The following is a 12,297-nucleotide window of genomic DNA, read 5'->3' as shown; positions in this document are numbered from 1 at the left end:
GTTTAAAATGTGGCAGCACCTATCCTGCATGGTTGTGAAAAGGTCAGTGGTAGTAAATAATAGATGCTACTAATGAAGCCTAGTTATAAGAAAGGCAGGCAAGGACAAGGGCCCCTGCCCTAAGAGGAAGCCACCCTTAAAAGGATTCTACATCACCCTGGAAGGATCTCTCCACCCTTTCCCACATGATAGGTAGATGACAAAAACCTGATTGGGTGACAGGTGCGTGGAGAGTTAATCAGGTTAAAACAGCCCACCAACAATCTCATAAAAACCCCTAAACTTCAAAACTCTGGTGGTAACCCTCTAGGGTCCCCTCCCTCTTTGAGAGTTTTGTACTATTGCTCAATAAACTTTGCTTTGCTTCCCACCACTCTTCCTCTGGTCCACATCTTCATTCTTTGAAGCAGCATGACCAAGAAATGTGGGTATACCAAAGGAAAAGAAATCTTGCTACACTACTAGAGTTGGAATATGCAACAGCTCAGAGCAGCTCAGAATGGCATATTCCACTCTCTTTAATGTCAAAAGAGTTGAATGGCCCAGATGATTTGGGGAGAGGGTAGCAGTGAAATGTCCAGTCACTCTGCTGAGGTGCCAAATTAGGGAAGAGGCAACAGCAAGGGGGTTGGAAGACCTACCACACATGTGGATGGGAGAAGACATGATTGAATTCACATCAGGAAGTTTTCCATCTACTTTGCATCAAGCCATGGGAGGTAAAACATATTGCTCACAAAATTCCCTGATCTTATTTCATGCTACAATGTTGTCATAAACCAGAGCCTTCTAGAATATGACATCTCCGTAGACAAGTACCGTGTCTACTCTATTTATCATTAAAATATTTATGGAATGTTCATGCACCAGGCACTGTTAAATGAATGAGTCAATGAAAAGTTATGCTTATCTATTTGGTAGATACATCCTTTTTTTCCAGAACAAATCACAGAGATGATTGAAACAGCAAGTTATTTCTGGGATGGAAAATGTGAATTGTGTTGGGTTTCTGTGACCAAAGTGATTAGAACAAACATCAAATGCCCTCCTCTACAGAGCCGACAAAAATCTCAGGCCAAGTGAAATAAACATTTGAAAAAAACATTGAAAGCAAAATTACCTTCCGCGTTGGCATTTCCCAAAGTCATTGCATAAGAGAAAACCTTAGAACTCAGGGGTTGACATTTTGGATTTGTTTTTATTATTTATTTGTTTGTTTGTTTATAAAGAGTGCATGAGTGGTGGGGGGGAGGGGCAGAGGGAGACGTAGAGAGAGAATCTCAAGCAAAATCTGTGCTAAGGGGGAAACCCAATGGGGCTTAATCTCACAACCGTGAGATATAACCTGACCCAAAATCAACAGTTCCACTTCAACTGATTGAGCCACCCAAGTGACCCTGGATCTGTTTTTAAAAGCACACTCTAGGCCTTCCTGGATGTAGTAGGTCCATGGTAAGGTCTCTAACTTTCCAAGCCTCATCTAAAAAATGGAGGTAGCAGTAGCACCTACCTCAGAGAAGTCTTTTGAGGCTTGTATGGCCTCAAGTATGTAGCCAGCTGGTACAGTTCCTGGCACATAGTGAAGGCTCAGTGATGGCGACCTTGCTCTTAGAGCCATACCTCATATTTCTGTTTCTGTTTAGGAATGCGGATTTCTGGGATGTGGGTTTGGAATCCACTGGAGACTAAGTCCACAGTGCCACCTGTTGACTGCTTTATTGGGATAGTCACCTGCAATCTCAGAAGGGTGGGAGAAAGATCCTAACAGTAGGCTACTCCCTCTGTTTCTCAGTATTTAAATGAAAAGACAGCCTTTGATATATGGGAGACTTTTTCATCATTATTGTAAATGACACTCATATACGGAAATTCAAAAAATAACCAAATCTTCTAAGGTTGAGTTTGAGCTATATTACTTTTCACTTGACTAACTTTGGAAAGCAATGAAAAGAATAATCTTTCTCAGTATCCCTTAAAAATAAAAGTATTATCAATTGTGAATTTTGTGGGAACTGTTGAGAGTTGGAGAAGTACTCACTTCTTAGAATAAATTATAAAACAGTAAAAAATACATAGATATGAGGTTAACAGATCATGGTTATTTTATAAACAAGGGACACCATTGTAAATGTAGCTTGTTTCTTCACTCTCTGGTTTTCTCTTATCTTTATGTCTTGAAACTAAGGATTCTTCAGCAGAAGTCTACGGATATGTTTCAGGCAGTTCCCAAGCATCCTGAAACTTAGTGAACATGTTAGTCATATGGGTAGTGGTGCTGGCATCATTAGCCTCTTAAAAGTCTGTAATTCCTGAGAAACAAACAGCAAAAAAAGAACCATTGCTCTAAAAAGAACTCTGATGGGACATAAGTAAAATTAATTTCAAGGTCTTAATTCCAATTCTTATTTTCTTATACTTGCCAATAATTCCATTTTTCTAAGTTTCTCTTCCAACTTCTTCTGCCAGGAAGTACAACGTAAATTGGTGTTCACGGAGGAAAGATATATATACAATATGTTCTCAGAGCCTGAAACTGGTTGGCTAGCTTTTTCTTGGGTGCTTGTGGTATAAAGCATGAAGATGTCATGTGGGAAATGACCTTGGTACAATTGTAGCCTTTATATATATTATCATGCAAGTTATACTAGAGGTCATGGAACAGAAGGGTTCACAGGTCAAATAAAGATGCTAAAAGGACTTCTTAATCTATTTAAAATCCATGGCCAGAAGCAAGGTGAAAGCCATTGGGTAGGTTAACTCATTCAGGGTAGCGTTCAAGAAGAATAGAAGGACCACACAGCCAAAAGCTCTGCAATGTTCATGTATTTTGCCTCTCCTTGTGCTACATCATCCTTCTCCACTAATTGTGTTTTATAGAGATCAGATTTGAAAAGCAAGCAAGACAGGCCACAGAAGGAAGGAGCCAGTGAAAATGTTCCTTTTGAGAGAAGCAAGGACAAGTAATTGAAATTCACTGATTAGCCCGATAAGTTGCTATGGGCACCAAAGGGTGACCAAGTGAAGACCTCAAAAATGTGCCTCATATTTCTTATGTGTATTTAGCATATCATGAATACTTGGTGCTTCATGTATATTTAGTGCATTATATAATGTTTTCTTCATCTTCGGGTTTCTCTTTTTGTTCACACTCATCTGCTCTACTTATTTTATGTCTTAAAGTTTACTTTCTTTGTTGTGTTTAATACATTGTATGAATTTCATTTATCTCCTTTGTTTTCTACAGAATTAAATATTGACAAACAACAACAAATACATACTTTGGCACAGAATATTTGTGGCCCTTGAATAAGAGCTCCCAGTTACCTTAGATGATCCTGGACCAGAGAAATCTAATTTCTGCTGTTTGCTTACCACAGTCCTCCATAGTTTGATGAATGGATATTTTTGATTTTGGTTGACTTGGATTTTAATCCTTATAGAGTCAAGGTGTCAAAAGAAAATTTTCATGTATAACTCTGTCTCCTGGCCTTTACAAAAGATGTCTCAAGTTGTTGGTAGATTTTAGGCATGTTTGGAGACAGGAACTGGACTATCTCTGAAGCATAAAGACAAGGAAACATGTGTGAGGTTAGGAAGACCTAAAGGGTCTCTTCCCACCAAAGCCCCTAACTCGAGTTTTTCTCAGCCTCTTGCATGGATGGAATGCTCTCTCCTCTCCTAGTTTTTGTTACCAAGGATAGTATGCTGCTGCTACTGCTGCTGCTGCTTCTGGCATTCTACGGGAAGCCAGCAGTATACCCAATTAAATACAGAAACTACTCCTTCCCACTGGTCCCTCCCTCAACCCATTTCTGGAACAGTGAAGAAAAACACAACAGACTACCTGATTGATTTTATTTTCATTTTTTATTGAAAGCTTCATCAAAGAAAACAGAAGTTTAAACCTAACATCCACTGATCTACAGAAAGCCCAAGGAATGGGGGAAATGGTAGCTAATTTGACTGTGGTACAGATGAAAAAATTAAAAATAAAACCAGAAACACCATAGAATTACAGAACTTTCCATGACAGAGACAGCGGTACAAAATGCTCTTAAATAAAGTTTAAATTTGAATGATGTTTCATAAGTTCCATGAAGTCAAATATGGCCTAAAACAATGGTTTTTAAAAAGCTGTGTCCCATTTTTTTTTTTTAAAGAAACTGGGTATTTCATAGCAAGTATACTTTTATGTGTATTTTTTTTAAATTAAGATCCCAATTATATTTCTCTTTTTTTTAAATAAGTGGAAGCATTAATTTCAAGAATGGAAAAAACTTATTCAAGTGTCTCTTTGAAATAGTTTTTATAGCTCCTGAAAAGTATGAAATAACTCACTTCTTCATATATGACGAAATGACATTTTTTTGGGGAGGCAGACAGAGCATCTTTCTTAATAATATAAGACCAGAAGGTTTAAAATACAAAGCATAACACTAAAGTTACACTTTGGACACTACTTAATTTGAAATGATCAGAAAAAATCCACTGGAGTGTCAAGGTCATTCACCCTTATTACTGTGATGCAAAACAAAAAAAAAATTAACAAAAACAAAGCATTTTTCTTGCCAAAGATTTAAGATAGGGACAAGAGTGTATATTTAACCAAGAGATGCTATTATATTCTCATAACTCAATTTTGAGTTGACATTTTCTTCTGGTTAAAATGTCAATAGTGAACGAAACCAAAACAGCTTTCTTTTGAGGGAAGCCAAATACTTTGCTACAGGTTTCCCCCCTACCCCCTTTGTTTTTGCAAGAATACAGCCAACTCTCAATTATTTGCAATGAATGGGAAAGAGACACTATGGCTAATAAAAAGCCATGGTATATAATGCACTGACAGTTTTACCAATGATTTTAAACTTCTTCGATAAATCGAGACTTAACAAAGAAACAGAATGATTTGAATCTGATTTCCAAATGTTTCTTTTCCATCCTCAGGGTGAAATGCTAATAAAAGGAAACAGAGCCCAAGACCTAACAGTTGAAAAGAGAAGACAAAACAAATCTACAAAGTAGATAGCCCTTCAAAAATTGAGAGTGATTGTATTTCTGCAAGACTCAGTCATTGGGGAAGTTACTAACTGGAGTGAATAAAATGGAAGAAAAGTGTGACTCTGTGGCCTAGAGGTTCTTCCTACAGACTCCAAGCTTGATCTCACCTCTGCTCCAGCTTTAAAGCTTCCTTAGAGGAAGAAGCATTTCTTAAAATATTATTTTTCCTTTCAGAAATACAAAGAAATGCTCATTGAGAAGCTATCCATCCTTTATTTGTGTGACGGGGAGCATATGTATTGGGGTATAAACTGAAAGAGAAGCAAAACCACCAATCTGGGGTAAGCTCCCCTGCCTCACATGAGAAAAGATTTTGGGGGCAACTCAGGGATCTTGTATTTAGTTCTGTACTGTCCTGGACTCCATGCAGTCCACAAAGGACAGCCATGACCAAGGACACTTGGATTAAGGGAGCGATTTCATATTTAAGAATATTGGGTAAGAAATGTTAAATTTGAGTTAGACTCAACTGACTTCCAATACCTCAGTGGATGTCATGTGTAACAAATTGATTCATTAATGAAATCCCATTATCACTCTGTCACAGGAAGGGTATAGTGTACAGAATCAATGAGCCTGTTTAAATTCTGCTAGTCCCTCAGATTGGAGTGAGATGCTGTCAGTTCTCGGTAAGCTCAAAATTTTGAAGGATGCCAGGCACAATAACACAAAAACCAAAGTCTCATCTTTCACTCCCTACTGTGGATGAGAACATAGATCAAGGCTCTAAGACATGTTTAACTTTGTTAGGAAGTGTGATTCTTCAAATGTGCTGAATGTTGTTTACCCACACAAATAAATATTACCCTTTATTTGATTTGATATCATCTAAAAACATTTACCACTGAAACCCACTTAAGAATTTCTCTCTGCTTATCAGCTCATCTACAGTGGTTCATGCACGCAAAGTACAAATGAGACTCAGTTGTCAAATGTATTTTTCGTTTCTCACTAACATTATAATCTGTCTAGACAGTCCATTGAAACTTCTGAATCATGAAGTGCTGCAAAAGTGCTACTCAACCAAATCTCACTCTTCATTAATGGGGATTTTAGGCCACTGTAAAATATATATAGGTATAGAATAGACATCTCAAATATTCAAATTAACCTTTTTTTAGAAAAAAAAAAGCTACTCTGTTTTTGTCATACATGAATTAAAATGATTTTAACATAGTTTTGCAAGAGGTTGATGTATTCTGCAGGTAGAGCGAACTTCCTGCTCCATCCAGTCTTTTTCTGCTCTTAGCCTGCCTTCTCTAACATGAGTGTTTTTAATACCATGTAGTTTTTCACTTGAATGTGTGGAAGTGAGTCTTGTATGCTGTCAAATGTGGCAGATCTGTTAAAGTCACAGGAAGAACTGATTCAAGTGAAGCATAGAGATAACATCTGAATGATTGAAATTTACCAACAAAACTAACCCTGGCCAAACTGAAGTTAGGTAGAGGATTTTCTTTCTTTCTCTTTCTTTCTTTCTTTCTTTCTTTCTTTCTTTCTTTCTTTCTTTCTTTCTTTCTTTCTTTCTTTTTTTAAGAATATTATGTCACTTGCAACAATCGTGACATGCCAGTCTTCAAGGAAAAACAGTCCCCAGCACCTACTGGTTGTTAGCTTTAGCTTACCTAGGACCCAAGACATTTTTAGAACACATGGCCATGCATTGAGTCACTATGCATAATTTGTCTCCCTTGACAAAACTTTATCATTATTAAGAGAAAACCCATTCCTCCATTGACCATGTATCTAGAGTTTGAGTAAGATTACATTGATCTCATTTGGATTGGGATTTTGGTTTGTTTCCTCATGTTTAGAAGGCTTGACAATTAAAGTCTAAAGGAAAAATGGAAATAATCTGAATAAATGTTTGGAAATCTGATGAACCAGAATACTTAAAAAAAAAAAAAAAGCCTTAAATAGGATTAGAATCACCATAATAACAATTGCGATTAAATTAGGATTCTGATGTCTGCAAATATTGAACACATATTTTGATTTGTTTTATTCTTCATATAATGTAATGCTGCTTACCTGTTGATGTTTTTTATATTCCCCCAGACTTGACTCTTAAAAACAACCATTAGGTAAGATGACAGATGCAAATTTGAACATGTGCCATTTTTCCTTCTTTTTTTTCCTTTTTGATTTGCAATAAGATATTTTCTTGAATGGCATGATATAAAAAATCCAAACACAAAACACATGGACAATAAAATGACAGGTAATTTCCTTGCGCCTGAAGTGGCTTAAAAAAATTGAGATCATTGAAATTTCATAGTTGAAAAAAATGTTTCTGAATGTATAAATAAAGCAGTAGTTTTGAATAGAAACAGGAAGTTACCTAGGCACATTCATCAGCCACATGGTAGCTACCTCTTAGCCTCATTGTTGATTGCGTAAATGAGACTTTCTTTGTATCACATTAAGGTTTTTTTTTGTTTTTTTTTTTTTACAGAAACAAAAGAAAGCATGTTTGTTTCATATTCAAATGAAATATGCCCAGGATAATCCTTATTTATACAAAGAGTTCAGAGACTGAAAAAGAGAAACGAAAAGCACAGTTCCTATACATGTTCGCTTATACCCACCCCCTGTGACTCAGGAGCCCACTTCTCAAAGAAAAAACTTAAGTGCCACCCTTGAAATACATGAGAAGCTGAAGGACAGAACAGAAGAAAGTATAAATTTAAGATTCTCTCTAAATCATGGAAAACCATTAAGGAATGGGTGTCACCAGAGGGAATTTCTCTGTAGCACATGCTACTACATTTTCTTGGATACATTTTTGCCTCTAATTTGATTGCAAAAATAGGGAGTCACTTTCTAGACTTGAGCTTCCAATTCATGGATTTTCAAATAAGAAAACAGAGCCCATTTCAACACGAGGCCTCTGTTGACAGGTCATAAATAGTGGAATATTGACAATTTCAGATGAGCCAAACTCATTACTGATATTGACCTAAAGGGAGTATGATTTGCCTTTTAAGTTTTTTCAGTTTTTAAAAGCCTACCCTGTTTTCTTTTACAGTGCACTTCATGCATTTCCTTCTTCCTTCTGGACTAAGACAGTTTTCTTGGATTTAGCTTGTGAAAAGACTTTCACCCATCTGATTGCAATGATCCATTCAGAAAGCAACTCTAGGGCATGGTTCAATTAACATAGTTCCATCGGTCTTAAGTTCAGGTGAAACTATACAGGTTGAACATGGATTCCATGAGTCAAATATGCAGAGATGTTTGTTAAGTCAATTTAATCCATTTTAGACAAAGTTTTGCATCATTCTCAATGCAAATATATCTACTTTGGCTTTAAAGATTGAGCAGATCTAATTCTTTTGGTTCTTATTGATATAAATCATACAATTTCTTGATTGTCAACTAGCATCTTAAAAGCTTACCTAAATTTCACTAATAGAATCCTCAATCTTATTGGTCCTACTTGCCTCAGAGAGCAAAACTGAAAAAAAAAAAAAAAAAAAAAAAAAAAAAAAAAAAGGTCTGTTTTTGTCCTTCTTCTGACAACACCAGGGTATGAAAATACAATGAAAGGAGGCAAAAAGAAGATATCCCCTCCCCAACTGCAGAATCAAGGTGGCTGTTCATGGCAGGATGAACAAAGACTGAGGTGAGAAGACAAAACCTAGAGGTGTTGGACGTTAGAAGGAAGACTATTGTTACAAATATTGTTACAAATACAATGAGACCTTTTCAGGAGACCACTCATCACTTAACAGAATATCACTACGCTTTTTTGACAAGTGACCTTTCAGACCAGTTCGGGAAGGATCTTTAGTTCAAAGTTCACAGAAAGGAATTTCAACCTGTTAAACAAGTGTCTCAGCTTATTGGTGGCCATCATTACAGGTGTCACTATTCAAGAGAGCTAGTAAGGAACCAGAAAAGCTCACAGAATGAACATAAAGCCTTTTGGCTCTATCAGTTGGTATCCAGAACTCTTCTTCGCGCTGAAACTGCTGAACACAGCAGGTGCAAGCTTCTGCTAGTATCAACAAATGCACATTAAAAAACAAAAACAAACAAAAAAAACATTTTTTGTTTTGTTTGGTTTTGCAGTATGTAAAACACCAGTGGAAGGTAGTTTAAACAAACAACAAAGTAAGAACTGGTCCGGCCATGTAGGTCAAATAAAATTTTTAAAAAGAAAAGAGAAGAAAAGGAAAACAACCTCTATCTTCTGGACTGCAATAGGGTGCCACTTCATCTTTGGTATAAAATAGGCCATCCATAGGCTGAATTTGATCACAACTAGGAAAGACTACAGAAATTGTCAACAATTTCTCTATCTATTGCTTTTTTTGTTTTTTTGTTTTTTTTTTTTTTGCACTTTTTGACCATAAGCTCCTATCTACTTAATTTTTTTAATGCTCTTAAGCTAGGTTTTGCAATGTGACAAGCAAAGCTGACTAAAAACTTTGTAAAGCTCATAAAAAAGACTGCAGATAAAAAGCACTAATGCTTTTGCTAGCGATCACGCTTCGTAAATAAAAAAAATCTGCATTCTGCCCTCCAAACACGCATTATTTCTAATGCAATTGTTTTTAAACCAACATTAATAACTTTACCGTAAAATGTTTTAGCCTTCTAGAATGATTCAACACTTAAGACAAAGTTCATGAAAAGTCCCAGCATTTTCCCAATTCTTGCAGTTGCCATGGTTTCTTTTATCAACAAATTTTCTTCAAATGAAGAAAAACATTTTCTTTTAAACTGTACAGTTTTTTTTTCACCCTAAAAACTCATAGTCTTAAACTTCTGTACCAGTTAAAGCCGGCACAATATTTCAATTCTTTCTTGAATTTTTTTTTAACAAGACGTTGACAGCTTGCCTCGAGAGCCTTTGACGTCCTTAAAATTAAGGCAATTAAGATTCAAGATAAACCTTACCTAAATATTTCTAGGAAAACAATAAAATAAAAAACCAACCCACTAGCTTTAAACAAAAAGGGGTAAAGAAAGAGTAGCTTAGTTACTGAGGAAGACAATTTGTTTCCATTTCTGCTTTGCCCACCTCTTGACATCTGATTTTCCGTTTAAAAAAAAAAAAATCTATCTACATCTTCTGGTAAATTCTGAATTCAAATGTTCTTCTAGATAAAATGTCAACCTTCTTCATTTTGTTTCGTTGTTGGTTTTTGTTTGTTTCCTCTTCTGGGATTTTTTTCTTTTAAAAAAAAAAGATGGCGAAAATAAACTGTCAGACCACATGAAGGAACCATTTGCACAGCACATAAAAACACTTTGTTTTCACTGGGTAAAGTAAAAAAAAAAAAAAAAAAAAAAAGCATTCCATCGACGCCTGTGCAAACTGGAAGCCAACTTCCTGTTCAATGAAGTTTCTTCATTCAAGGCAAAGTTTCAGACGAACATTCTTCAGTCTTGTTTATGGTCTGTGGAAACAATTGGGTACAAGCGGTCATTACATCAAAGCATTTTTGACATCACCTTGTGTGCTCTTTTCCAGTAAGATCTCTTTAAAAGATACCAAGTTCTTTCAATATCTAGTAAATTGTACAAGTTTTAAATTCCACCATTTCATACAAATATATATTTAAGCCAGAGAGTTTGTTCACATTAAGTATTGAGGCTTATAGAATGAGAATATCCCTTCATAACTCCTGTGGGATTCATCACTAACTCAGTCAACAAATATGCACATCCCTACTATGTACCCAAGATATAGCAATGATTGTGTGTTACCCTGTGGTATTCACCAAGTATATTCACAGAAGCCTTATTTGGCCCAATAAAGTAGTAAGACAGTTAAGAAGCAATGAATTTTGTTCACTTTACCACTTCTCCTCTTTTTCCTTGTTCACCCATGTCATCAAGTTTTCTTTTTTTTTTTTTATTTATTTTTATTTATTTTTATTTTTATTTATTTATTTATTTTTAAGTTTTCTAATTCTTGAGAACGGGGACTATATTCTACTTCCACTTTTTACTTTCCAGGAATCTGGCAGATGGTATGCATGCACATAATAAATGTTTAACTAGGCAAATGTCATTTTTACTTCTGCTGCTTTGCCTAGGCTAGCCAAACAATGTCTTCTGCTTCTGTTCCATCTACAGTTGCAGGGTTGAGCTTCTAGTGGGTCGACCTTGACGCTTAGCCCTTCCATCCACAGACTAGAATTCTGTTAAATCATTTCAGGGGTATAAAAAATGATTTTGAAACTATCCGTAGGTCAATTTAGATGAAGTCTACTTCTTTCAGTGTTTTGCAGGTTCTTCTGATGCCTAGTTGCTTAATGTAGTAAAGAAACCTCAGGGTTATTGAGGGTGTCCAGGCTGTTCACTGTATAAGCTGCATGGCTGAGGGAGTTTGTGGGGGCTAAATTCCCGCCTAAAATCTGATCCCCAACCTGCGTCCTCTAGTGCAGGGCTGCATTTGTTCTGAGCAAGCGGGCTTTATTCAAATTAACAAAGTGTCCTTAAGGATGTTTTAAGCTATATGACAGGTAGGCTGGGATGATCCAGAGAGGTTTTTTTCTTCCTAATTTGCAAAACGTGTTCATACGAGTCAGCTGTGCCTCTTAGAAGCCTAAGGATCTTACATGTTCTTAGGATCATGTAAGAAAAGCAACTAGTTGAGAATTGATATTTCCATTTTTAACCAATAGGTTAAGTTTCTAAGAATACATATTTTGTGTATGTTATATGAAAAAGTGGGGTTTCTTTTAAGAAGAAATGACATTAAAAATTTCATAATAGCAGCAACAATAAGGGAAACTTTATCAGTAGTAGTCATGGGAACCATGGTATATATTTGATTTCTGTACCTTTGCAAAGTATAGACTTACTTCATTTATTTCTAAAAACCTACCTTGTTGTGGGAACAAAACGTTTCATTCAGTTTTGTGTTTTTGTGTTTTTTTGGCCTGTTCTTTGCTCCCACACCCATCTTTTACCTGGTATTATTTATCTAGCAGACAATGCCTAATACACCATCAATCTCTGCAACAGCTGCTCCATGACCCGTGTCTTAGCCAAAGGATTACACTGACATAGAACACTCACACTGCTCAGGTATGTCCTGTGCACTGGTCTTGAAGCACCCATATTTATGAGCTAGGCTACAGACACTTTCAAGCTATAACCTTACGCAAAGGTTTCCAATAGCCCTCTCCTATCAAGTGGTCTCAATGTTACACAAAAACAAATGAGGAGAAATGAATGGTTGTCCTTTGCATTTTCTTGGTTGCTAGCTGAAGTTCGAAG

At 36.2% G+C, this 12,297-nt stretch overlaps 1 protein-coding gene across 20 annotated transcripts in view; it reads right to left on the bottom strand.

Annotated features, from left to right (window-relative positions):
- Window positions 1-3,848: 3,848 nt before the first annotated feature.
- Window positions 3,849-12,297, bottom strand: part of RBMS3 (RNA binding motif single stranded interacting protein 3) — a 1,291,910-nt gene continuing 1,283,461 nt past the window's right edge. For all 20 annotated transcript variants that reach the window (XM_072793055.1, XM_072793061.1, XM_072793062.1 and 17 more), the window contains one exon: window positions 3,849-10,466. In XM_072793055.1, coding sequence (XP_072649156.1) covers window positions 10,460-10,466 — 7 coding nt within the window. In that variant the 3' untranslated portion in view covers window positions 3,849-10,459. The remainder of the gene's footprint in view (window positions 10,467-12,297) is intronic.

Source organism: Canis lupus, chromosome 22 (genome assembly GCF_048164855.1).
Source record: "Canis lupus baileyi chromosome 22, mCanLup2.hap1, whole genome shotgun sequence".
Classification (NCBI taxonomy): Eukaryota; Metazoa; Chordata; class Mammalia; order Carnivora; family Canidae; genus Canis; species Canis lupus.
Note: the sequence above shows the minus strand (reverse complement) of the source record. Positions and strands in the feature narration are given on the sequence as shown.